The sequence below is a fragment of the Ceratotherium simum genome, chromosome X (assembly GCF_057802395.1).
Source record: "Ceratotherium simum simum isolate JZ-2026a chromosome X, ASM5780239v1, whole genome shotgun sequence".
NCBI classification, from domain to species: domain Eukaryota; kingdom Metazoa; phylum Chordata; class Mammalia; order Perissodactyla; family Rhinocerotidae; genus Ceratotherium; species Ceratotherium simum.
The window spans coordinates 40655476-40679771 of NC_141940.1; the positions used below are offsets into that span (position 1 = coordinate 40655476).

Consider the following 24296-nt stretch of genomic DNA (forward strand, 5'->3'; position numbering starts at 1 on the left):
AACATATTTTATTCTTATTAAGGTAAACACCAGTCGTGTGGGTTAAACTATTATTTTTATCTGCATTATTGTGTAGGATAGGGAAGCCATTACTGCTAATTTAAAAACTTAGAAAGTAAGATAGTGCTGGTTATGAGAACTAATGAAACAAGTATGTTTACATATGCTTTGATAATCTACAGAAGATATTTGCCCTTCAAAACACTTTAAGGCAAAGCTCAATTTCTACCTTGTCTTGACATTCCATAATTCCTAAGATCCACTTATAATGCAGTTTCAAAGCATGAAGTAAAGGATATTCAGCAGTGCTCTTCTTTCTTAGGCCACTTTGCTTAAAACTAAGCTAAAAGGGCCCATTTTTCTTTCATTTAGTAGTTTTGAAAAATTACTGTATCTAGTCATATTTCTTGAGTATATGTGTCAATAAAAATAAAAGAGTAATGTGTTTTCTAAGCACTTGATTAGAATTATTCAAAACCTGTGTATGCACCCACATTTTAACATAACTTAATAAAATGTGGAGAATTTTAATTGACATATTCAAAAACTTGGACAGAACTGATACTTACTCATAATCCCAATTGCTTCTGGGAGCATTTGCTTTTGTATCATGTTTTTTTTTTTGGTGAGGAAGATTGGCCCTCAGCTAACATCTGTGCCAATCTTCCTCCACTTCTATATGTGGGACCCTGCCACAGCATGGCTTGATGAGTAGCGTGTAGGTCCACGCTCGGGATCCAAACCTACAAACCCTGGGCCACCGAAGTGGAGGACGCGAACTCAACCACTACACAACCAGGCTGGCCCGGTATCACGTTTTTGATGTACTCAAAAGAAAAATTTCCTAAAGTCCTTTCTGTATTCATATTTAGATCTGTTGATTTAAACTGCTTTGAGATTTAGATGTGTAAAATGTACCAGATTTGGTAAAATTATAGAATTTAATTTTTTCTTTTTGTTTCAGCATGCTAAATGTAGCTATAAAATAATGTAACTAAAATTTCTGTCATTTAGAGATCAAATGGAACTAGCTCTTATTTAAAAAGTTCTCTACTAATTTTTAAAATGTGCTATCATTAAAGCTAGACATATACAGATAATACTAAAACAAGTCAATATTCTTCACCAGGGCTAACATAAAAATCTTAAGTGAAAATAGGATGTTATGACAATTAAAAAAAGATTTCCAAGCAAATTAATATACAGACTGGTCTTTTGTACATATCTTTATTAAAACTTCTAAATATGGCTAAGAGAAACTAGAAAACTTGAGAACTCTGACATACATCTGAAAAAATGCTAAACTCATTTTGAAACAAAATTCTTTCTTGACAACTGAGCATACCCAACTACTAGAGGCACCTGAGAGTTTTCAGGGGAAAAATTCTAGTTCTTCAGGTTTTAGAGATACAGATAAATTAAAGGAGAAGGAAACATAAGAAGAACATTAAATCTAACACACAGACTGAATATGAAATGGAATAGGACAGGAAAAAAAGTGATATAAGCAAGAATATGGGAGCATTGGGAGAGACACTACCAAGACTGATCAGATTTTACTTGTGTCCTCACATCAAATTAAGGAATATCCTGGGCACATACTTGAAGAGAATGAAAGATTAGAAAGTTGGGGCATGAAAATTGATGGCCAACATGAAGGTTCTGTGTCTGGAACTGAGATATATGAATTTTTTTAATTACATGTTTTCAATTACCAAATGGAAAGTTAGTCTTATCAATACTGCATTATAATTGACCTAGCATAATATTTCCAGTCTCTACTCTGGAGAGAGAGGTAAGAGCCTCTATAATCCAATCCAAATAAAATAATATAGCCAGTAAAGCCAATGTTGATTTTTTCTTTGAAAATTTTAATTAAAATATATATAGTTATAATGTGATAAGTTTTATCAATATATTAAAACATGAGGTTCCTAGGCATTGAAAAAGAAAATTAATTTGAATTGAAACTACATACTTCCATGAAAGATATACTAAACATCAAAAGCAGGCTCTTAACCACCCTTTTCCAAGAATATTTGCCTTCTCTAATATTTTACTAGTAAATAGATAAGCCACTATTTTGTTTTGTGCTAGATTAAGTAAATAAGGCTGACCTACTCGATATTAAATAAGAGAAAGATAGTCAGATTGGTTTAAGATTGCTGTCTCTCCACAGCAATAAGAGGAGAGTCCTTTTTCAAGACCTTGTTGAATTCTCAAATATAGTTTGAGTTGTTAAAAGCCATGTTATGTGAAAAATACAAGGTGTGTATATGATAAAGTAAATATAGTCAAGAAAGATCAAATGATGATAATTTTTTGAAAGTATGAGTTCCTGAAAAAGGATAAAGTCCTTAATTCTTCTATTTTATGATATGATTTAAGAGAATATAATTCCTTTGGATTTAGTCTTTTTAAAAAAATAAACCTAAGTATGAATAATAAAGGTACTATGAATTCCTTTTGAAAGAATGGACCACATAAAACACAAACCTTTTTTCAAAATCATTTGATTGCTATATAATTACCTCTGTGCTAATATCATGATATTGAGTTGGAGCTGCCCCGCACTTGAGCCTGAGTTTTGCCACCAGTTGCTCAAAGTCTTTAACTTCACTGAAGCGAAAAGCTGTCTTTCCTTTGATGCTAATGATGACAGATTTGCTGGAATCATTTGTCTTATCTATAGCTAAGACCTGGGGGGGAGTGAAAACATATTATAAATGAATCACATTTTCCCTTGTTGCTGACACCTTAAGGCAAAATGTGTTTAGCTTACTCTTTTGTGGCTAAAAGTTTTGATCCATGGTATGACTTATTAAGAAACAGACTTTGGGAACTAGTTGTACCACTGATATGCGTAACCTCAGTGCAAGTTCTTTCGCTTCTCAAGGAAAAAGTTTAACTAACATGTAGCCTTTAAAAATGACAATACAAGTATAAAAATTCAGTGCTGCAATGCTGACAATTTATTTCTGACTTACATAAAAGCTATCAATTCCGTTTTTTTTGTCTGTGTGTATCAAATGTGATAGTCTAAATTTTGGTATTCATGTCATAAATGTCTGAGTGATCATGTTCCATTTTGAGTCATCCTAAACCCTTATCTTGTTTATAAAATTTTAATTTTTTTATATTTTCACTTTCAATAAGAGCTATAAGGCTCTTATCCTAGTACTCTTATCCTGAAGAATGGTACTCATCCTGAAAAACAATATTGAACTTAAAAAATGATTATTTTAAAATTACTAAAAGGATGTCGCATATTGAGTTTTTAATAATTTACAGAATTAAAGGACATTTTACTCTGCGAATGATAACATTTTCAAACTGAAAACTGATATGTAACCAAATTTACGTTACCTCTCGTAATGGAATAATTACACTACATAGATTGCCATCCTGGCTAGCAAAACAGACATAGTTTTCTGAGATACACATTTTTCCATGAGAATTGAAGTGACTGAATGGTACCCATAAGAAACATTCATGTACTTCTTTCAAAGTCTCTTCTTTGGGCAGCCTAAAAAAAGCATTAAACTGCTCACTGTGGGCTCGATTTTCCAGACCTCTGTAGGAAAGAAAAAAAGGGGAGATGAAATGATGACTTCTAAAGTGTACACATGCCTATATTTATTAATCTAAGTGTGCTGTAAAGCAGAAAGATTAAACACTACATGCTATGTTCTTCAACAAATTATGAAATGGAAGAAACACACTGATTCCTAACAAATTTATTTTGTTTGTTCTCTTTTCCAATTTTGTTTTATTTGTAGATTACAATACACAAAAGTTAGAGATGACGTAGGTCTTCAAACCATCTGTTGAGGGGTGATTTGCTGGAAGATTATTATTATATTATTATATATTCACAATATGTGACTATGGCTAAAACCAGTCTTGGCAGACAATAATTTTTATATCTGGTTATCAAAAAATCAAGAGTTACCCAGTTCAAACAAAACAGAAAAATGAAAACTTATGGCATCAAAATTTAGACAGGAAGAATAGTGCATAAAATATTAAAATTAAGTGAAGGAAAAATTTAAATTAATGTTTAAAAAAATCCAAAGTAGAGGCAAGATGAAACAACACTGCTTGCACAGTATTAGGCACAGGATAGGTGTCAATAAATACAGATGACTTGTTAACTGATAAATATATAAATAAAAAACAATTGCTTAAAATAATACAAATTTTCTAGAGGGACTAAACACTTGTGCTAAGCAGCAATACCATCTGGGATAGTAAGTAAATTATGCAAGTTCTAAAGCAAAGCCAACAAAGTTAAAACTAAATTCATCCTTCCAGCATATACTATTTGAATATGTGGCACTTCAGTATGTCTTTCAAAATAATTCTGATAAATATGAACAGAAAGCCACACTAATTTTAACCCCACTTAAATTGCAATTTGGTGGGTTATTTCACTATTATTTAAAAGGATGAGGTCTATTTATATGAATGAAAAGATGTCCATGGTATATTATTTTAAGGGGGAAAAAAAGCAGGTTGTAGAATATGTGATGTTTAGTCCCATTCATTTTACTTTTGCAAATATTTTTAAATTCATGCATTAAAAAGCATGGAAGGATATACACTGATCTTAACTATTGTTATTATTCTTCTGTATTGTTTAAATTATAGAAGTAATACATATTTGTAAAAACAATAAGCTGAAGCAATATATTCTATTTTAGAAAAAACTCATTTGGAGACTAATGATAAATAAGTTATTGTTCTTTCTAACTTACTAGAAAAAAGGATTTAGCTATATATGATTTTCAATAGCCTCTCTTAAAAATGCACATAGACAAAAATGGATTTCCTATATCTCATTTAAATACAGACTTGGTAATGAATAACTCATTGATACATGGCCATTTAGAGGATATTTTAAGGGAAATAAAATGATAAAAACTTTATGTTTATGGTGGCCAATTGAGGAACAAACTAAAAAAGCAAATGTCCAACTATAATATAACAAAAAAACAGGATTCTTAATCCTTATAGAGTTCTATTTATAAATCACACACACTGGGACCTAATTTTGGTAATAAGGTATAAAAAATTCACCTCACTCTCACAAAGGAATCCTTATGCATATAGATTTTAGGAATGGTTTAGGAATAGGCAAGAGGAACAACTGTACCCAGCTGGGGCTATGTAGTAATCACACAACCCTTCAGGTCACTCGTTCTCATCTATCCATAGGACTTCGGCTTAGGCTCCTCTTACACTTTCCCATACAGTCTATACCCTCATCCTCCTTGCCAGAAGCTGCTTTCACTAGCTATTTCTGGATCCTCTTCTCTCTCCCTCCTCTTTGGCATGCTCATTTCAGTCAACTGTTCTGAGTGTTGAGCAGGATGAAAGGGCTCTGGCCAGTTTCAGCAAACCAAATATAGTAGCAAACAGCTATCAGATACTTCTGATGCAGGCACTAATGATGATTAACAGTTATCTAGTGCTTTATATTTTACAAAGTGCTTTCACATGTTATATTCCTTCCCAGTGCTCTCTGAGGTATAAATGACAGATGAGGAAACTGAGGTCCTGAGAGATTATGACTCATCCAAGGGTTGCTCTACTCTCATTCTAAAGCCCTTGCTCCACTGACTCCACTAACCTGCCTCTTCATTTAAAAAATGATGCTGTCTATAAATTATGTTTAAAAATAAACAACACATTTAACAATTTCAGACCTGAAACTATCTAGACTACTCATAGAGAAATTGAGAGTTAGACTAACTACGCACACAAAAATCTCTACATTTCTAAAAGCACTCCAGGACAAATCCTACTGGGATCTCAAGAAATAATTTTCAAACCTAACTTCTGTTACCTCTTAGGATTAAATTTCATGGAGAGGATACTATTTGTGAAATGCATATGAATAAACTGAAAAAAAAAAGACACTGGAGGATTAACTCCAAAGAAAAACTATTATATAACATAGAACAGCTAACTTATAATGCTAATCAATGCTACCACTCTTTGGTCAAACAATATTTTAAAAAGTAAATATTAATTAAGCTTTGAATACCTTTTGGTGATTTGTAGAGGATCATCAAGGATTGGGTCATTATCAAATGTTTCCTTATCAAAAAGTCTCTTTATGGCATAGTTTGCCAGCTGTTCCATAAGAAGGTATGTTTGGTTAATATGCAAAAACATTGAAAAGTAGTGATTCTCCCCTTGGGAACACACATGAATACTCTCTGTCAGTATGACATTTGAAGTCTTTTCAAGTTTTGAGACCGCATCCCAGGAGATAATGAGTTTTACTGCAAATAAGAGTTATAAGCAGATATGACTAAATTTCTCAATATTGATTAATGTTTATCAATCAGGTCTCTTGAAACAATAGTTAAGCACTTGAAAAATGCTATGAACAAATAAAATACTTTAGAGTTCAAGATTAGTTAAAATTTTGAAGTATAACCATGAACATACAATAATTGGTAATTCTAGGAACAGATATAATTTTAAACAATTTTTTAAAAAATATTCTGATTTATATTTAAATCTGTTACTTTACATAATTACATAACCACAGATATAGAAGCTATATGTGTGCTATGAACAGTACTGTTTGATTCTTCTTTGTAGCTGTGGGCCATTAGGTACTATGGCTACTATATTTATCCTTTAAAACATGGACGGAATAAAGTAGGTAGTTTAGAACAAGGGAAAGAAAAGAGTTATATGCTAGAAGACCATTGTCACTTATTATTCATTCACTTCTCACAATATGCAAGGCATTCTATACACACTTCTAATGGTTCCTGTTAAGCAACCAGCCATAAAAGGATTCTTTCTCTAGATGAAGTGAACTTTTTAATGGACCGCTTAATTGCTGTTAATATTAATCCTATTACTTTATATACAACCTAACACCACCACAGAGTTGATAGGTCAGTCAGCAAGTTCAAAGTCATGGTAATTAATAGAAACCACTTACTTTCCGATCCCAACAAAAAAGAATAGAAGCTCAGAAAATTGGTGCTAAGATACAGCCAACCCTGACAAGGAACTCGTCCTTTCCAATAACTACATGAGTAATAGGTCACTAACTTCTCCTGCTCTGGTAAACCAAAACATTTTTCAAATTTCAAAAGGGCTTCTCGAAATTTCTCAGGATCATCTTCTTTTGCAAAAGAATGTTTTCCCTCTTCAGCAATTAATCCCTAAAGGAGACAAAATATTTTCTGAAAATTAATCATTACCTACCAACAAAAATATATTTCATATATTTAAATAGTTCATTGAACACAACTGTGTATGGTATATCTACACAGGTACATATATCATATGTATATATGTGTACACATACATATGTATTTCTCTTAGGACAGAGAATAGCCTATTTACTTTCATTTTGTAATTAGGCTTTTTCTAATGCCTCATAAGGAGCCACCACAAATACAGGTGCGAAATATTCTTTTGATTGAGTGAGGGCTTCATTCAAACTCTAAGCTGTAGAGATATTGAAATAAAATATCCCTAAGAGCACTCACAAGGGCACCAAAGACTAACCACTGCCTTTACAATGTTCTTTAACACTGATTCTGACATTCATATGTGTGCTTCTGGCATTCCTGAAAGGTGCCAGTAAAACAATGACCTTCCATGCAACCTTTGATCCTCAAATAAGAGGTTCAAAGATTTTAGTATTCCATCTACAAAATATATCCATGGCACTTACTCTTATTTTTCCTTGTACAAAATTAGTAATATCTTCATTTGAATCAAACACAGATAAGGTCTTCATGATATTTTGTTCCAACCAATCCCAATGTTTGGTTATTTCTTCTCTGTTGGCTCCTAATTAATAATGAAAGAGAATAAAAGACTGAAGGAAAACTCCACAACAAAACTGCTCTTGATATTCACAATCTTAGTTTAAAAAGAAATAAAATTATATTTGCTCATTTTAAAAAATAATGATCATAAAGGAATAAAGGTATTATATTTATTCTCTATTTCATCCCTATATGTTGACATGAACACTATTTTTCATTATAAATGGAAAGAATAAAATATTTAATGAAAGAAGAGAAAAGTAAATATAATGAAAGAAAAGTAAATATAGTTCATGAGTAAAGATATAAAATTCTGAAAACAAGATGTTAATAATTGGAGCCTACAGTAACCACTATCTTTTAAGAGAATATATAGAGTATCAGAACATAAATATACATAATTTAATCCTTGGGCTTCAAATAATACAGTTAGTAGAGTGTCTATAATCTGTGTGACTGAAAACAGCACACATGTGACAATCTCTGGGTTCCTTTGGCTTGAGGAACATTTCAATACCTATCAATCTCCCCCTATAACCCACATACTTTTAAGATCTCCCCCGCATTGCAAATTATACAAATCTCATTCAAAAGAAATATCTTGACTACTTAGTATGTTTTATGATACACGGAGAGTGATACATTAAAAAATTTACTGAAACTGCAAAATTGCCTATTTCCTACAATTCAGTTAGAATTGTATTCGTGTTACTAAAGTCATCATACCAAGTGTAATAACTTTCTTTAATGAACCACAAATAAAAGTTATGAGGAAATTTTAAGACATTTATTTTGGTCTTTTAGATATAAGGAAGCTTCATTAGTAGGTAACTACTACATTTCTGCATCAGGTTAATTTGGGGGAATAAGTTATATAATCATCATTTTTTTTTTTTTTAAGTAGAAAGGACATCTTATTCTAAATAATTTCTACCAACCAGATTTAGAGTTGAAGTTACAGATGTCTCATGATGTCAGCAGGTATAATGTCTTTTTCATTTATTTTAAATGGCCTTCACTTTACGAGAGCGTGGAGAAAACACTCAGCAGCAACACCAAAGGAAATTTAGAGGGAGATGCAAAAAACAAGCCACACATCTTAAAAAATTAATTGTATACTATATGTTCACACAGATGAACTATCCATAAATTCACATGCTTTTTTTTAAGTATATCTACTTGATATACTTAAAAGAGTATGAAGAGGGGGAGAAGAGAGAAAGAGAAAAAGGCAGTTTTTTCAGCATTAAAAAGGCCAGAAGCCTGGAATTCTCATTGAGAAGAACATTATAATGGCATCATAAAAGATGTAACAAACTGTTACTATGTTTTTTTTTCTACTTTTGAGTTGCTTTATTAGGCAAAATTATCCTAATTCCTTTTCTACCCACAATTTATACATGTGGAAGCATCTGAACCACCCCAGCATAAATGAATATGTAGCATTACCTGTAAGATATCCCTTCATATGTCTACTTTGTGAGAATGTAGGTGTGTAACTAAAAAAGGTTCAATTTTTTAGGCTCATACTTTCTTGGTTGACAAGCTTTAAGTTTTGGGCTTGATTCTCCTCATCTGAGTTATTAGAGATGAAACAAAGCATTTCATGGGGAAGTTCTCATCTTCCCAGCAGTTGGGTGAAGCAGGAGAAGTAAGTTGAAGAAAGGAGTCATATAGCAGTAGCAATGACCAAAATTTGCTCAGAATCAGCACCGCTGGAACACATGCTTCAGGTCCCTCACACTAATGAATTTTTAAAAAACCGTAATAATCTGTAATCCTTCTCAAATAAGCAATTAGATACCTTGTTATTCTCTCAAAGTAGAGCTGCACATTTAACTCGTTTCTAAATCAGAACAACTGGGGAGTATAAATAAATTTAAATATTCAATTTCTTAGTATGCTTATTTGTTCAAATTACATGTTTTTCAATCATACTCACCACATGCAATTGACAGGTAAACTTGAGAATCTGGTGTCTGGTGTAGGATGCGAAATGGAGCTACTTTAGCAGTAGAGTCTAAGACTGAATCAAGAGTCCCAACCAGAAGCCCTGTTGTAATAAAGAGACTGTTGAAATAAGGATTTGACAAGAGATAAAATAAATATCACTTCATATGACAAACAACTAATGGATTAATTTTTTTTTAATTTCTAGCCCAAAGTTTCCTTATATTTTTCTTAGAGAAAAAATATATTTGGGATGAAGAGATTACAGGGTTCTGATATGAGTTATGCTTGAGAAAATTATATATCAATAAAAGAATAAGTCAGGTTCAATTGTCCAAATCTCATGATATAGTTGCAGCACTTATATACCTCCTTTACAAGGTTGTGTATACAGCAGATAAGAATGTAGATTTTGGTACCAGAGACTACCTGGGTTTGAATCCTGGCTCTGTCACTTACTTGTGTCAATTGAGCCAGTTGTACTTACCTTTTCTACATCCTCATTTGTAAAATAAAGGGGTTAAAATAGAACCTACTATAAAGGGTTGCTGTAAAGATGAAATGAGTTATTATTACATATAAAACACTTAGCACATAGTAAAACACTCAATGTTAGCTAATGCTATTTATATAAGAAAATCCTGGATATTTAAAAAAGATAAAACCTTGATTAATTAAAATGCTTAGGTAAAGGTATTTTCTTTTCTTTTTTTTTTCTTTCTTTTTTTTTTGTGAGGAAGATCAGCCCTGAGCTAACATCCATGCTAATCCTCCCCTTTTTGCTGAGGAAGACCAGCTCTGAGCTAACATCTATTGCCAATCCTCCTCCCCGCCCCCAAAGCACCAGTAGATAGTTGTACGTCATAGTTGCACATCCTTCTAGTTGCTGTATGTGGGACACGGCCTCAGCATGGCTGGAGAAGCGGTGCGTCAGTGCGCACCCGGGATCTGAACCCGGGCCGCCAGTAGCAGAGCGCGTGCACTTAACCACTAAGGCACGGGGCCGGCCCCTACTTTTTAACAATTAATTCTTAATTCCTCAATTTGGAATTCAAGGTTTTTGATCAATTAGTTCCAATTTAATTATTCCTACTCCTCCCTAGAACAAAGTTTGCTGTTTTCTTAAGAATCAACTAATTTCTCCTTAAGGGTCTTGGCTAAGCAATCCTTTTTTACCTAGAAATGCTAACACAAGTCGTCTAGCCCAGTCCAGCTAGTCCAAATTCTACATTTTCTTCAAGACCCACTTCCCCCATGAAATCTTCACTGGCAACCCCAAGCAATAATGCCTTTCTTTTTCTCTGATTACTTATAGCACTTAAAGTCTATATGATACAACCTACTATTTTGATTATTAGGCTAGTTATTACAACTAATTTTTAAGTGCTTCATGTATATTAATCTTGTCTCATCTATATTATTAATGCTCTGAGGACATTAACCATGCCTTCTACCTCCGGGTTTGTATCCCTAACTTTCAATATATTGCTGGACACAATAGGAACAAAATTTGTTGCCTTAACTATATCAATGAGATGGCTGCAATATATATATCTACCTTCCTTTTCTGGAAGCTTTGATTGGTTGAGTGTTGGTTTTGCTTTATGAGGCATTTCTCTTCAATTTAGAATACAGATTTTTGAGAAAAAATTTAAATCAATTATAAAGCAGGTTTTTGGCTATTTTCCTATCTTTACCCACTTAAAAGGAGTTAACATTTCAAGCAAGCTTTGCATGAGAATATAGGTAGGTTGGCAGATGTGAGGTAGGAAGTTATTATAAGCTTCGAGGGAGGTAAATTAGAAGAGTAGGAGATAGAACAAAGAAATAAAGAGAAATTTCGCTCAGCTGAAAGAAAAAGGTAGGTGAGTGGATGTAGGCATCAGTAAAAAGTAAAAATAGGGGTCACAAATACAGCATAATATCAATTAGCAATCTGACAGAGGGTTTTTTTTTTTTTTTTAGTCTAGCGTCAGGTGTTTCTTTTTTTTTTTTAATTTTTTGTTTATTGCAGTAACATTGGTTTATAACATTGTAAAAATTTCAGGTGTACATCATTGTACTTCTATTTCTGCATAGATTACATCATGCTCACCACCAAAATACTAATTACAACCCATCACCACACACATGTACCGAATTATCCCTTTCACCCTTCTGATTTTGAACATCTTTTCATGTGTCTGTTGGCCATCTGTATATCTTCTTTGGAGAAATGTCTGTTCAAGTCCTTTGCCCATTTTTTAATTGGGTTGGTAGTTTTTTTGTTGGTAAGATGCATGAGTTCTTTATATATTTTGGAGATTAAGCCCTTATCAGATGTATGGTTTGCAAATATCTTCTCCCAATTGTTAGGTTGTCTTTTCGTTTTGTTGATGGTTTCCTTTGCTGTGCAGAAGCTTTTTAGTTTGATGTAGTCCCATTTGTTTATTTTTTCTATTGTTTCTCTTGCCCGGTCAGACGTGGTGTTTGAGAAGATGTTGCTAAGACTGATGTCGAAGAGCGTACTGCCTATGTTTTCTTCTAGAAGTTTCACAGTTTCAGGTCTTCCATTCAAGTCTTTAATCCATTTGGAGTTAATTTTTGTGTATGGTGTAAGGTAAGGGTCTACTTTCATTTTTTTGCATATGGCTATCCAGTTTTCCCAACACCATTTGTTGAAGAGACTTTCTTTTCTCCATTGTATGTTCTTGGCTCCTCTGTCAAAGATTAGCTGTCCATAGATGTGTGGGTTTATTTCTGGGCTTTCGATTCTATTCCATTGATCTGTGTGTCTGTTTTTGTGCCAGTACCATGCTGTTTTGGTTACTACAGCTTTGTAGTATATTTTGAAATCAGGCACTGTGATACCTCCAGCTTTGTTCTTTTTTCTCAGGATTCCTTTAGCTATTCGGGGTCTTTTGTTGTTCCATATAAATTTCAGGATTCTTTGTTCTATTTCTGTGAAAAATGTTGTTGGAACTTAGATAGGGATTGCATTGAATCTATAGATGGCTTTAGGAAGTATGGACATCTTAACTATGTTAATTCTTCCAATCCAAGAGCACGGAATATCTTTCCATTTCTTTGTGTCTTCTTCAATTTCTTTCAGAAATGTTTTATAGTTTTCGGTGTACAGATCTTTCACCTCTTTGGTTAAGTTTATTCCTAAGTATTTTATTCTTTTGTTGTAATTGTAAATGGGATGGTATTCTTAATTTCTCTTTCTGCTACTTCGTTGTTAGTGTACAGAAATGCAACTGATTTTTGTATGTTGATTTTGTATCCTGCAACTTTACCATATTCGTTTATTACTTCTAAAAGTTTTCTGGTGGATTCTTTGGGGTTTTCTATATATAAAATCATGTCATCTGCAAATAGTGACAGTTTCACTTCTTCCTTTCCAATTTGGATGACAGAGGGTTTTGATAGTGGGGGTAAAGTACCAAGGAAGAAGAATCTGGCAATGGCAACATGTGCTGATTATATAGAAAAGAAGTTATCTGGTATGAAAAAAGTTACGGTATGAACTGAAGACTTTAAGAAATAGAAATATGAAAATCCAGACAAAATATTATGAAAGAGGAGGTACTTGGGAAGAGAGAATGGCAATGAGGAGGAGGGACAGAGGAAGTGATTATATTTCAACTAATAATGAGGGAATTACTAGGGGTTTTGGAGATAAAAGGAAAAATAATTCTATCACTTTTCAGCGTGAAGAAGTGACTGAGAAATTGGAGATTTGGCTAAGAGATCGAGGATAAAAAATAAAAGTGGAAGTTGGCCAAAGACAAAGAAAGAAAAGTGGGAGCTAAACATATGCAGATAGCCTCTTCAGAGCAATGTGATTGAAATTATTCAGGAAATGGAAAAAAGGAGAATGTTCTCAGTTTGAAGACAAGAAAGTGAAAATACTCAAAGATAAAAGAGTGGTAGTAAAAGACAACCAAAAGAGGTAACTATCTTTAGGTTAAAAAACGGAATCAAGTGTATGAATGTCCATGTATATAAATATACATATAACTTGACAAAATTGTCAAAATAAAGAAATTATAACTTCAAAAAAAAGTATTTATGAAACACAGCACTGTTTTAGCTGCTAGATTTGCCTTCCAAGAATTTAAATTCTAAAAAAGGTTTCAAAAAAGTACTTTTAATTTTGAGAGGAAAATCATTTATTTCACCTTTACTACATTTTAAATAAACTAGCTCAAATGCTATTTCCTTATTTACCTACACTAAAAAAAAGCAGTATTAGAAGAATGTGAAGAAGAACTATGAGCTAAAGAAAAGTTTGCCTCAGCTGAAAGATAACAGTGGTAGTGTGGATGTGTGAGGAGGCAGAAGAAAGGACAGGCCACAGATAATCATTCCTGAGTAACATAATAACGATTAGTTCTCTGATAGAAAATTTTGAGGCTGGGGACAAAGTGGTCAAAATCACTGACAAGAAGGTCATTTTTTTTTTTGCAGCAGAAATGTTTGCAAGATTATAAGTGCTTTACACTATATAGAAAAGAAATTGTTCAGTTTTTGTAAGTGCATTAAATCAGGTAGTATAAACTATGCAACAAATACTTTGGAAGCTAGTGCTAGAATACATTTCCAGTCACTTGGGGAACTCTTCCAGTTCATTAAGCTATAATCATCATCAAGTCCTGCAAGTCATTCAGGAATCAATATGTGCCAATGTCTGGGTTCTAAAAGTACAAGAAAACAAGCAGACAACTTGGGGTTGCTTTTCCATATACCCAGAGGTTTATCATCTCACAGTCTGAACATCCAAAGTCATGAATCAGCCTACACATGGGAAGTTCTACAGCTGTAGCATATTGGGAAGAGAGTAGATACTGTCTGCCAGCTGCATGACAGAATAAGAGATTTAAAAATATCAAGAAATTAAAATCATCCCTTGAATGTCTATGACTGAGTAAGGTACCAATGTTCTACACCCTGGTAAAAGTCTATGGAGTTTTGGTAGCATCCTGCCATACAAGTAACACCAAACTTCTTAAGAAAATTCACCACCATGATTGATGTGAAATACTTTTTATTAAATGGCATAGCAAGATAACAAAAAAGCAAGGTTCTATGATTTTTTTAAAAATAGGCAATTTGCAGGTAATGATTATTGTTGACCAACCAATTATTTTTGGCTTGTTGGAGATAGAGAACCATTGATTTTAGAGATGAAAAATATCCTAACTGGTCATGTAGTCCAACCTCCAAGACATCCATCTACTTTAGTATCCCTGATAGAAAGCCTAGCTTTTTCCTTTATAACTCCTATGAGTTTACTTCTCCCAAGACAGCCTACTGCATTGGTGGGAATTTCTATTAATTACAAAGTCCTTTCTAAAATGTGAAAGGATTTATATATCCAAATGTCATAGTCAGGCTGGCTTCATGAGCTTGTCATCTGTCCATAGGGCCCCATGGTCAGAGGGGCCCTTTGCTTGGTAATGCTCTGCTGTCATGGTCTTGAAATTCTTAATTTTTGAACAAAGAGCCCTGCATTTTCATTTCGTACTGGGCCCCACAAATCAGGTAGCTGATCTTGTTTATAGTGGTTATGTCTGGACAGCAGGATGATGGGTCATCATTATTTTCTTTTTTATACCTATACATATTATCTGAAATTTTTACAATGAATATTTTTAACCTTTAAGATAGAAAAATAAAGCTATTTCTTACATAAAAAAAAAGAAAAAGGAAGGTCTTTCTTAGGATAAATAAAATGCTACTTCCTTGCAACTTTGGGGCAATACAAAACATATACTCTATTCAGCATGATGGGTCTTCAAATATTACGATTATAGCTATCTTGTCTCCCCTTGCTTATTCTTTTCTTCTCCTAGCTTAAAATATACCTAGCTCTTTCAACTGTTTGTTGTATGAGACTGTCTAGGCCTCTTATTATTTCTTCTATCATTCTCTTAACATAAAAGTCTTTTATAAAATGTTTCATTCAAACCTGAAGACCACATATGATCTGAACAAATGCAGGTTGTTTTTATATTGTAGGCTCCTTGGTTCTATCAATGCAGTCTAAGATCATACATTTTAGCCACTACATCACATTATCACACTAAGCTTGTGATCAACTAACCTACTTTGATCTCTTTCACAAATGTAAGCACCAACCTAGGTATTCTCTGTCCTGTATAGCTGATTTATTTAAAAACATAAATACAGTTTACATTTACCCATGTTAAATTTTATCTCACTGATTTCAACAGAGCATTCTAACTTGCCCATATCTTTCTGAATATTGATTTTTATCTTCCATGATAGTGATTCTCAACCCAAAGTGCAAATCTGAATCATTTGGAAGAGTTTTTGAAACTACTCAAGATCAAGTTTTAAAACTACGAAAGCCCAGAGATTCTAATTTAATTTATCTGGGGTAGGGCCTGGGTACTCTATTTTTTCCTTAACTTTGTATCATAAAACTTTTCAAACAATTTTGAAACTTCTATGTGCCCATCACCTAACTTTAATAATTATCAACATTTTGTCAATCTTCTGTCATTTATCCCTCCTGCAGTATTTTAAAGTAAATCCCAGACATATCATTTTGCCCATAAAAACTCCAGTGTCCTTTAGTTTGTTTTAAAAGGTTCTCAGCTGAATATAACATGCAGCCAGTGTTGAGAAAACTGATCTATGCTATTAATCGTCCTTTTCAACTTACAGACACTTGCAAATTTGATAAATATTTCTTTTCTGTATTAGGTCTATGATAATGACAAATAGGTAAGACCAAGGGCTGCATGCTGGAGGAGAGGCCATTAAAATAGCCACAGGTTGAAGATGGTACTCATTATCAAAGTGTTAGTTAAGTACACTTTAGTTTGACAAGTGGCTCTTTCTGCTTGTAAACTAGATTGAGGGCATTGTGTAAGGCAACACTGCTCTAGCTGCAGAAGAGTCATTTAAATGAACTTCCTAATTACAAACAATTTATTTCCATTCTAACCAAAATGTTCGATTATAAATTTTGGCCATAGAAATGACTGCTGGAACTTTATAGTGGATTCTCTATCTTGTCATAAGTTGCCATGTTTATAAAATCAACCAAATACATCTTTACTGAATTTTTTATAATCTCAATTTCATTAAATGTTAATGAACAAACTAATTAGTAAAATGCCAACACACTTAGTAGGAAATACATTCAAATAGGAGAAAGTAGTGTTCTCGGTAAAGGTTGTGGGTTTTCCTGATTCTACTGCTTTTGCTACCAGCTCTAAGTCTTTAAAACAGGACCGTGAATGCTTATTTCAGAATAATTCAATAGCCACAGTTGGCATTTTGAAAGCTGCCAACTTTACACTAAGAGCTTTGGAAAACAGTTAATAAAAATAATTCTTCTTTTGTCCTGTTTTCCCTCTCCCTGCATACTTTCAAAGACATTTGCTTGAAAACTGGATATATGTAAGAACTCATTTCCTTCCCTAACTGAAACCTTAGTTCATTAAAGGATTTAGAATTTTTTTAGGGAAGTATCTGATGCCACAAATGGCAGGTTACAATGTCCTGTGGGGAAAAAAAAAACACTTGAATTATCAATCAAACCCAGCTACATTTCTTTTTTTCTTTTTTTTTTTTTTTGTGAGGAAGATCAGCCCTAAGCTAACATCCATGCTAATCCTCCTCTTTTTGCTGAGGAAGACCGGCTCTGAGCTAACATCTATTGCCAATCCTCCTCCTTCCCCCCGCCCCAAAGCCCCAGTAGATAGTTGTATGTCACAGTTGCATATCCTTCTAGTTGCTGTACGTGGGACACGGCCTCAGCATGGCTGGAGAAGCGGTGCGTCGGTGAGGGCCCGGGATCCGAACCCGGGCCGCCAGTAGCAGAGCACGCGCACTTAACCGCTAAGCCACCGGGCCGGCCCCCAGCTACATTTCTAAAGATGAAAACAGGGAAATATGAGAATTGTTACCATCTTTATTATAGCACCTTCTTACACTTCAAGACTTATGTATCAATGTACAAAAAGAGTAGCCCTCAGAAAATTAAAGAAAATACAACATCTGAATTCTCAGGTGCAAAGCAATAAGCAAATGTGGCAGCAAATGAATAAACTCATATACAGCAGAATACTTTAAAAACATTATTTAAAAGAACTAAAGCTGGCCATTATTTTGGTTAGTTTAAAACAAGAGGACAACTAATAAAATGATAAAAATCAACAAATGTGATTATCCCTTGTTTTAAAACTTCACTTGTTTATATTGGATTAAGGGAGAAAAAAACAAGACCATCTAGGCTGGAGTTGAAAGAGACAAAAAACCAAGGTTTAATTTTCAGTCCCCTTTAATTCTCTATTCTCAGGTTTTCCTCTTCTACAGATGAGGATATTGCTCTTCAACAACTTTTTCTAGTTGCTAAGGGCACTATATCTTGAGTCTCATATTTTCAACCACAAACAAATGAATCTGGAATACTTGCTGTGTCCCCGACAACTGCCATCTTTTGCTTTTGCACAATCATATTATTCCTCCCCCTTAGAATGTCCTCCCCATTTCTCTCTACCAGACCATATCCCAGATATTGTTAGTGCTCATAGTTGGCTGATTTAATTAAAAAGCGATCCAAACTGGTTTTTGGCAAGATGCTCCACAGATGTCACATTGGAATGAATTCTGCCACCAGAATACCACTTATTGTTATTAATCACTGCTTTTAGGAAATTTTTCTATCATTTAACAGGACATCTGATAAGCATACTTTACACCAGAGCTGGCCTTGGAAAATTGCTTTGGGGGTTTCAAATACCCCTCATTCATGACTATTTATAAACCACCAAAACCAGGCTGATATTATTATTGACTACCCTAGTAAATATACATTTGTTTGCTTACTTGTTTATTATTTGTCTGTCCCACCAGATTATAAACTCTATGAGGGTAAGAACTATTTCTGTTTTATTCACTATTCTATATCCAACACCCAGGACAGTAGCCAGCTATCACCCCATTTCTCTGCTTCCCTTCACAGCAAAATTCCTAGAAAGAATTACGTATATTCACTCTACCCGCAAATATCTGCTTGGCTCATGTACTCTAGTTCCTCTGGTCTCTGCTCATAGGTCACCTTAAAGAGGCCTTCCCAGACCAAAATTATCTAAAATACCAACCTCCTCCCTTCTCTGTCACTATATTTTACTTTCTTTTTCTTCATATCACTTATCACCACCAGCTATATATTATTTGTTTATTTGCCATCCTCAACTAGAATGTTACCCCCATGAGAACAGGGATTTTGTTTTGTTCACTGCTGTTATCTCTAGCACCTAAACCGGTGCTTGGTTTTTAGAAGACATTTGGTAAGTATCTGTTGAATGAATGTATCCTGTACATCACATTTAGGATTTACTCTTACCTTTTATGCTTATATAGCAGCAGCAAAAGGTGGAAAACTGGGCAAATTTTCTAACATAAAGGTAATATAAAATCCATGTCATAGCTGTACAGCAACATGGTTAACATTACAGTGTTCTTTATTATTAATTTTTAGCTTAACTTATATCCATAGTCCTTCCATAACTGTCCACCAGAAGCATGGGCTTTCACCAGCTGAATCATTATTTTTTCTTCAAGTATTATGTTTTGAAAAATATAACTGAGATAACTAAAGTTACACGTACTCTTCAGTATCACTCAGTAAGACAACAAGTGATGCTTAGATCTGTAGAAGCACTGTTTGAGAACTTCTAGGTTTTGAGCAATCATAGATCAAAAAGAAATGCTGTCATCATATTTTATTCTAATACTTGCACATCATCCTGATTATAAACCATAAATGCATAATCACTATCATACCAAAATTCTTGAATGATTAACTATCAGTGTTTTGCTTTTGCTGTGATATCATTGCATACTGGACATATTCAATGTTACTAGTCCAAATCAATTTCTATATAAAATATGGGAAAAGTAATTGCTAGGGAAAATGGTACAAATATAGACCTTCTTTTGGTCTTCAGGTACAGAAAGATGGCACTTACCATCCTCTTCCTTCATTAATAGATAAATGAGGATCAAATGTTTATATAGTTGCTCACAGGTTTCAAAACTCATTTGACTCATATAACAATGCCATGAGGTAGGGAAGATAAGCTTTGTTCTCATTTTACAGATGAGAAAACAAAGCCTTTATAGCATAATTACAGCTAAATAGAGACATAAAAATATTAAAGAATCAGGGAAGATAAAAGAAGCAGGGTTAATGGGGTAAGTAGAATCACTGGACTTGGTGGTGTATTCATGTATTTGTATATGTCGGCTTGTATTGATTTATTAAAAAGAAAATCCCATAGGGTAACCCTTGGGGAGTGCAAACTACACTGTGCTCAGTTCCATCCCTGGAACATTTTGATCCATGTGAAATCAAGTAAAAAGTTACCTTTAAAGATCTCTTTGAATGAGAAAGGACAGCTTTGTAGGAGGTTTTGAAAAATGAAAGTCAGTGAGTGTCATCACTTTTTAGTCTTGTTTTTCTCATTACAATGAAATCTACTTGATAGCAAATATTTAGTTTCTTACTTACATTATAAATCTCCAATATCTTAACCAAAAAAAAACCTCTCTGTACACAATCCATATCATTATTACTTTAATTTAACTCTTGAAGATTGAGGACTCATGACCCTAAGGTGAACTGGAGTAGTGGTTTCCAGCCTATGCTTAAGGAAGGAAAGACCCCAGAAGCAAGCAGGGAGGGGAAAGGGAGAGAGAGCAGTGTATCACAGGCATTTAAAAAAAGGCCTGAGGCTTATAGGTATGCAGTCAATAATCCTTCCACTACTACCAAGAAAAAGTGGCGACACTGACCATCCTTTATATCTCAAAACCTGCTACAAAGCTGTCCTTTCTCATTCAAAGAGATCATTAGAGGTAATTTTTTACTTGATTTTTCACATGGATCAAAATATTCCAGGGAGGGAGGTAGAGGAGAGCGCACAGTGTGATTTTCCCTCCCTTGGGGTTTATTAATTTACAGTGTGCGTGCGTGCGTGCATATGCGTGTGTGTGTGTAGGGGGGTTGATCTTTTCTTACCTAAAATGAAATGTCATGGCCACCATTTGGGCACCCCGGTCCCAGTACTGAGGTACCTGGGAGGTCAAAATTTTATCAGATGGCTCCTTTGTAAGCATGGAATGCAGGAATATTTTGCTAAGAAAAACTTAATGAGAACATTTTCAGAGCTGGGCTCTTTGAGTTGTGGGTGTGGAAAAAGGAGAGAAAAGCCTTACATTTTTGAGGGATGGTCACTAAGAAGTTTTTTAAAAGGCTACCCTATTGTTTATTATGTATGTGTTTAATTGTGACAAATCGTTTACACAGTGATTTGTTAAGTTTATATAAATATCATAAAACATTTTGAAATGGAAAGGTCATTTCAAAGGCTATCGTGTTCTAGTTTTTACAGATGATTTAATTTCAAAGTAATGGTGCCAAGATGAAAGAGGAGATAAGGAAACAGAATGTCTAAAACTCTTCCATTTTAATAAGCTTGATTTCTTAGTCTTGTTCTACATCACAAAAACCAGGTCTACTGAGGGAGATTACCAATCCAACACACAAGAAGCTGCTTACACTATTCAGATATGCAAAATCCAAGAGTAAAATACTCTCAACAAACTATCTAAATTAAAGCTTCCTGACTGGCAGATTTTCCTAAGACCCATACACTACAGTACTTAATAGAATATAGCCCCATAATTCCACTCATGGAGAAGCTCCCATCTGCCAAGCAGAGCAAATTGTTGATTTGTGCTTAATAAGCCAAATGTGCATAAATTATTTTTAATTACATAAAACCAGGTGCTAAATTTAGGTGCCAGAGCAAAGTCATTACTTTTACCAGCCAGGAGGAACAAGGGATAATGTAAGGTAACTGCAAAAATCCAGAAGGATGAATTACTTCTCTAAATGAAAGAAGATCACTTTATCTGTAAAAAAGTCTTTTATATAATAAAAATGTTCATAAGATATTTCACCCTGCTGTAAACTAGGATGGTTAAGTAAGATAAAGTTAGGCAAATGGTAAGTAATCTACCAAATTTCCACTAGAAGTATTTCAGAAATTTAGAAAAGGCCCTCAGAATTCTAATTCCCAAACTAGTCTCCTGATGTAACAGAGATAGGGTTCTTTGTTGCTCCAGTTCCGTTATTAGAAAAAAAAAAAAAACAGAGTCAACTTCAACAAGTCCACAGCTAAAGTCATTACATTGCTGGTGGTTATTGCTAATTATCACAGGGCAAAGAAATGAAATCTTAAAGAAAGTACAACTATTAACATTTCTAGAAGGTCATTGTCTTTTCTTTATTAAACAAATGTATAAACGAATCTTTTAAAGGGGTAGCACATAACGGATTTTAGCAAACCAAATGCACAAAGGCAAGCTTATGCTGGCACACCAACTCCTGTGAGAGCTAATCCAAATGTGGATTTGTGGTAAAGCACAGCAAAGCTCTTGACTTCACAATTTTCAGTAAGAATACAGTAATTGAGCAGCCATGAAAATCAGCACAGTTTTGCTCTGGACCAAAAAGAACCAAACAAACCTTAAAAATGTCTCTTTGCTCCTTTCTGATCCATTTCGTTTAATTTACATAAAATACAGTGGCAGCTCTCATGTGGTAATTTCAAACATCTTGACAGGTAAAACAACCATGCAGAAAACAAACTGACCACAAAAATGGGGCTATAGCTATTCTCAACATACATGTGGTAGGAATTGTGGTTCATTTCTTCAGACAAATCTCTTATTCTAGAGATATGGGGAAGAGTAAATGGGAGTGCGGAGGATAGAGAATCTCAAGAATCTGATTTACCTATTATTTTTCAGGAATACAGTTGTACAAAATGAAATACACTTCTTCAGTAAATGTGGGCAGGGACATCAAAAAAATTCTGGTTAAGTAAAATTATGGGGAACCAAAATATTATGCTGTAACACAGGCCTGTAAGATCTATTTTAAATATATTCTGACCTGGTCTCAATGGACTCAAGTGAGTAAATTATATCACTGGGTAATTATGAATATTGATTCCCAAATTTTAATCTGGAAAATATATGCATCTATTAAATGGAAAGACTCCTCTGAAAAATAACACTTGTAATTTTTAAAAATCAGAAAATGGCAAAATGTCAAGTGTAATGAGGCAATTTTTGTTGCCATATTTTCAAGAGGCTCTTTTTAGAAGCTGGATAAGAGAATAGGCAAGATTTAAAAAATATATATCCTGTAGAACCTGAGAATTCTTTTCACCCTGGGGGGGCTTTAAAAAAGGAAATAGCACCCATTTATCACCATCTTAACAACATACATCGATTTCGCATCTATTAACCTTCATTTTATCCTCTCAACTCTGTGAGGTAGAAACCATTTTACAGAAGAGGAAAAGCAATGTCATCTCTTCCATGAATCTTTACCAAAACCTTCAATTATTTGGTTATAATTATAATTTGCCTGGTTTACTGGTTACTTCCCCCTAACCTGACCCTCTCCCCCTTATCCAGATCATGAGCACTTCAAAGGCAGGGAACTAAATTTTAATTGTGTTTGTACCCTAGCATTCCATGCGGCACACAGTAGGTACTTAAGGTTGAATAAATGAAAGAATCTGTCGAAATGTCATTCAAAAGAGATGAGCATGGGACTAAAATGCAGTTTTTCGGACTCTTGCTCTTCCCGTGACATCATGCTGCCTAAATTAAGCCTCGTCCACCACTTCAAGGCCACAGTGACAAACTAGAAATTGTCACGAAAAAGAGCTCTAGTCTCCCCAACGTCCAAAAGTTTGAAAGTCCTTGCCCAAGACGAGTGGTCTCAAACTAAAATTCTTTGAAGGCTTTAAACACTTGACCAAGGAGCACTTGATTTGTAAATCAAAGAATTGAAGGCAGGATGGATTCGGCGGGAAGAGTTAAACTTCCGTTTGTTTAATTGGTTTGCTTACAATCATGGCTTTGAAAGAAAGGGCAGCAACAAACACTTAAGAGAGAAATGAATTACGACGGTTAATTTGAGAAGGGATCCCAAGGATTGAGAATTTGGAGACAAAGTAAAAGATGCCAAATTGGGAGAGGTCGGCAATTCAGAGACCTATCCCTCGCCCTCCTCCCCCACTCGGACCCTCTTCCCCACCCCCCAATCTCTCATTTGAAGCCCATCCCTCAGGATGTGATTGGGGCTCCTCCTTGTCTCCTCACCATCCTCCCCGCCCCCACAGAAACGCTTACACTCCCCAGGGTGGTGATTATCGATAGGAGATTTTGTGAAAAAAGTTAAGTCCACAACTGCGAACTGGCTCCTGATACCAGCCTAAATGCGACCTGTCGAGGTCTAACACTCGTCATCAGCCCCCTCCCCCATGGGAAGCGACAGGGCAGGTACTTTGCCTCAGAAAGAACCCCTCCTTTGCCTCAGATTCTTCCTTTGCCTCAGAAAGAACCCCTCCTCCCTTTCCCTGTCCCACCCAAAGAGCAACTGCTCGTCCAGTGAGGCATTCTCATGACTCGGGGAGGGCAACCGAAAGGTGG

At 34.5% G+C, this 24296-nt stretch overlaps 1 protein-coding gene across 3 annotated transcripts in view; it reads right to left on the reverse strand.

Moving 5' to 3' along the window:
• TBC1D8B (TBC1 domain family member 8B) overlaps positions 1 to 24296 on the reverse strand; it is a 66390-nt gene that overhangs the window by 41704 nt on the left and 390 nt on the right. The window contains exons 2-7 of one of the 3 annotated variants that reach the window (XM_087426716.1): positions 9751 to 9861; positions 7712 to 7830; positions 6968 to 7193; positions 6050 to 6290; positions 3499 to 3574; positions 2532 to 2699 (exon numbers count right to left, since the gene is read on the reverse strand). In XM_087426716.1, the coding sequence (XP_087282842.1) occupies positions 2532 to 2699; positions 3499 to 3574; positions 6050 to 6290; positions 6968 to 7193; positions 7712 to 7830; positions 9751 to 9861 (941 nt within the window). Of the gene's footprint in view, positions 1 to 2531; positions 2700 to 3366; positions 3575 to 6049; positions 6291 to 6967; positions 7194 to 7711; positions 7831 to 9750; positions 9862 to 24296 lie in introns of all 3 variants that reach the window. The other 2 variants (XM_087426715.1, XM_004440447.3) reach the window with 2 other exon arrangements.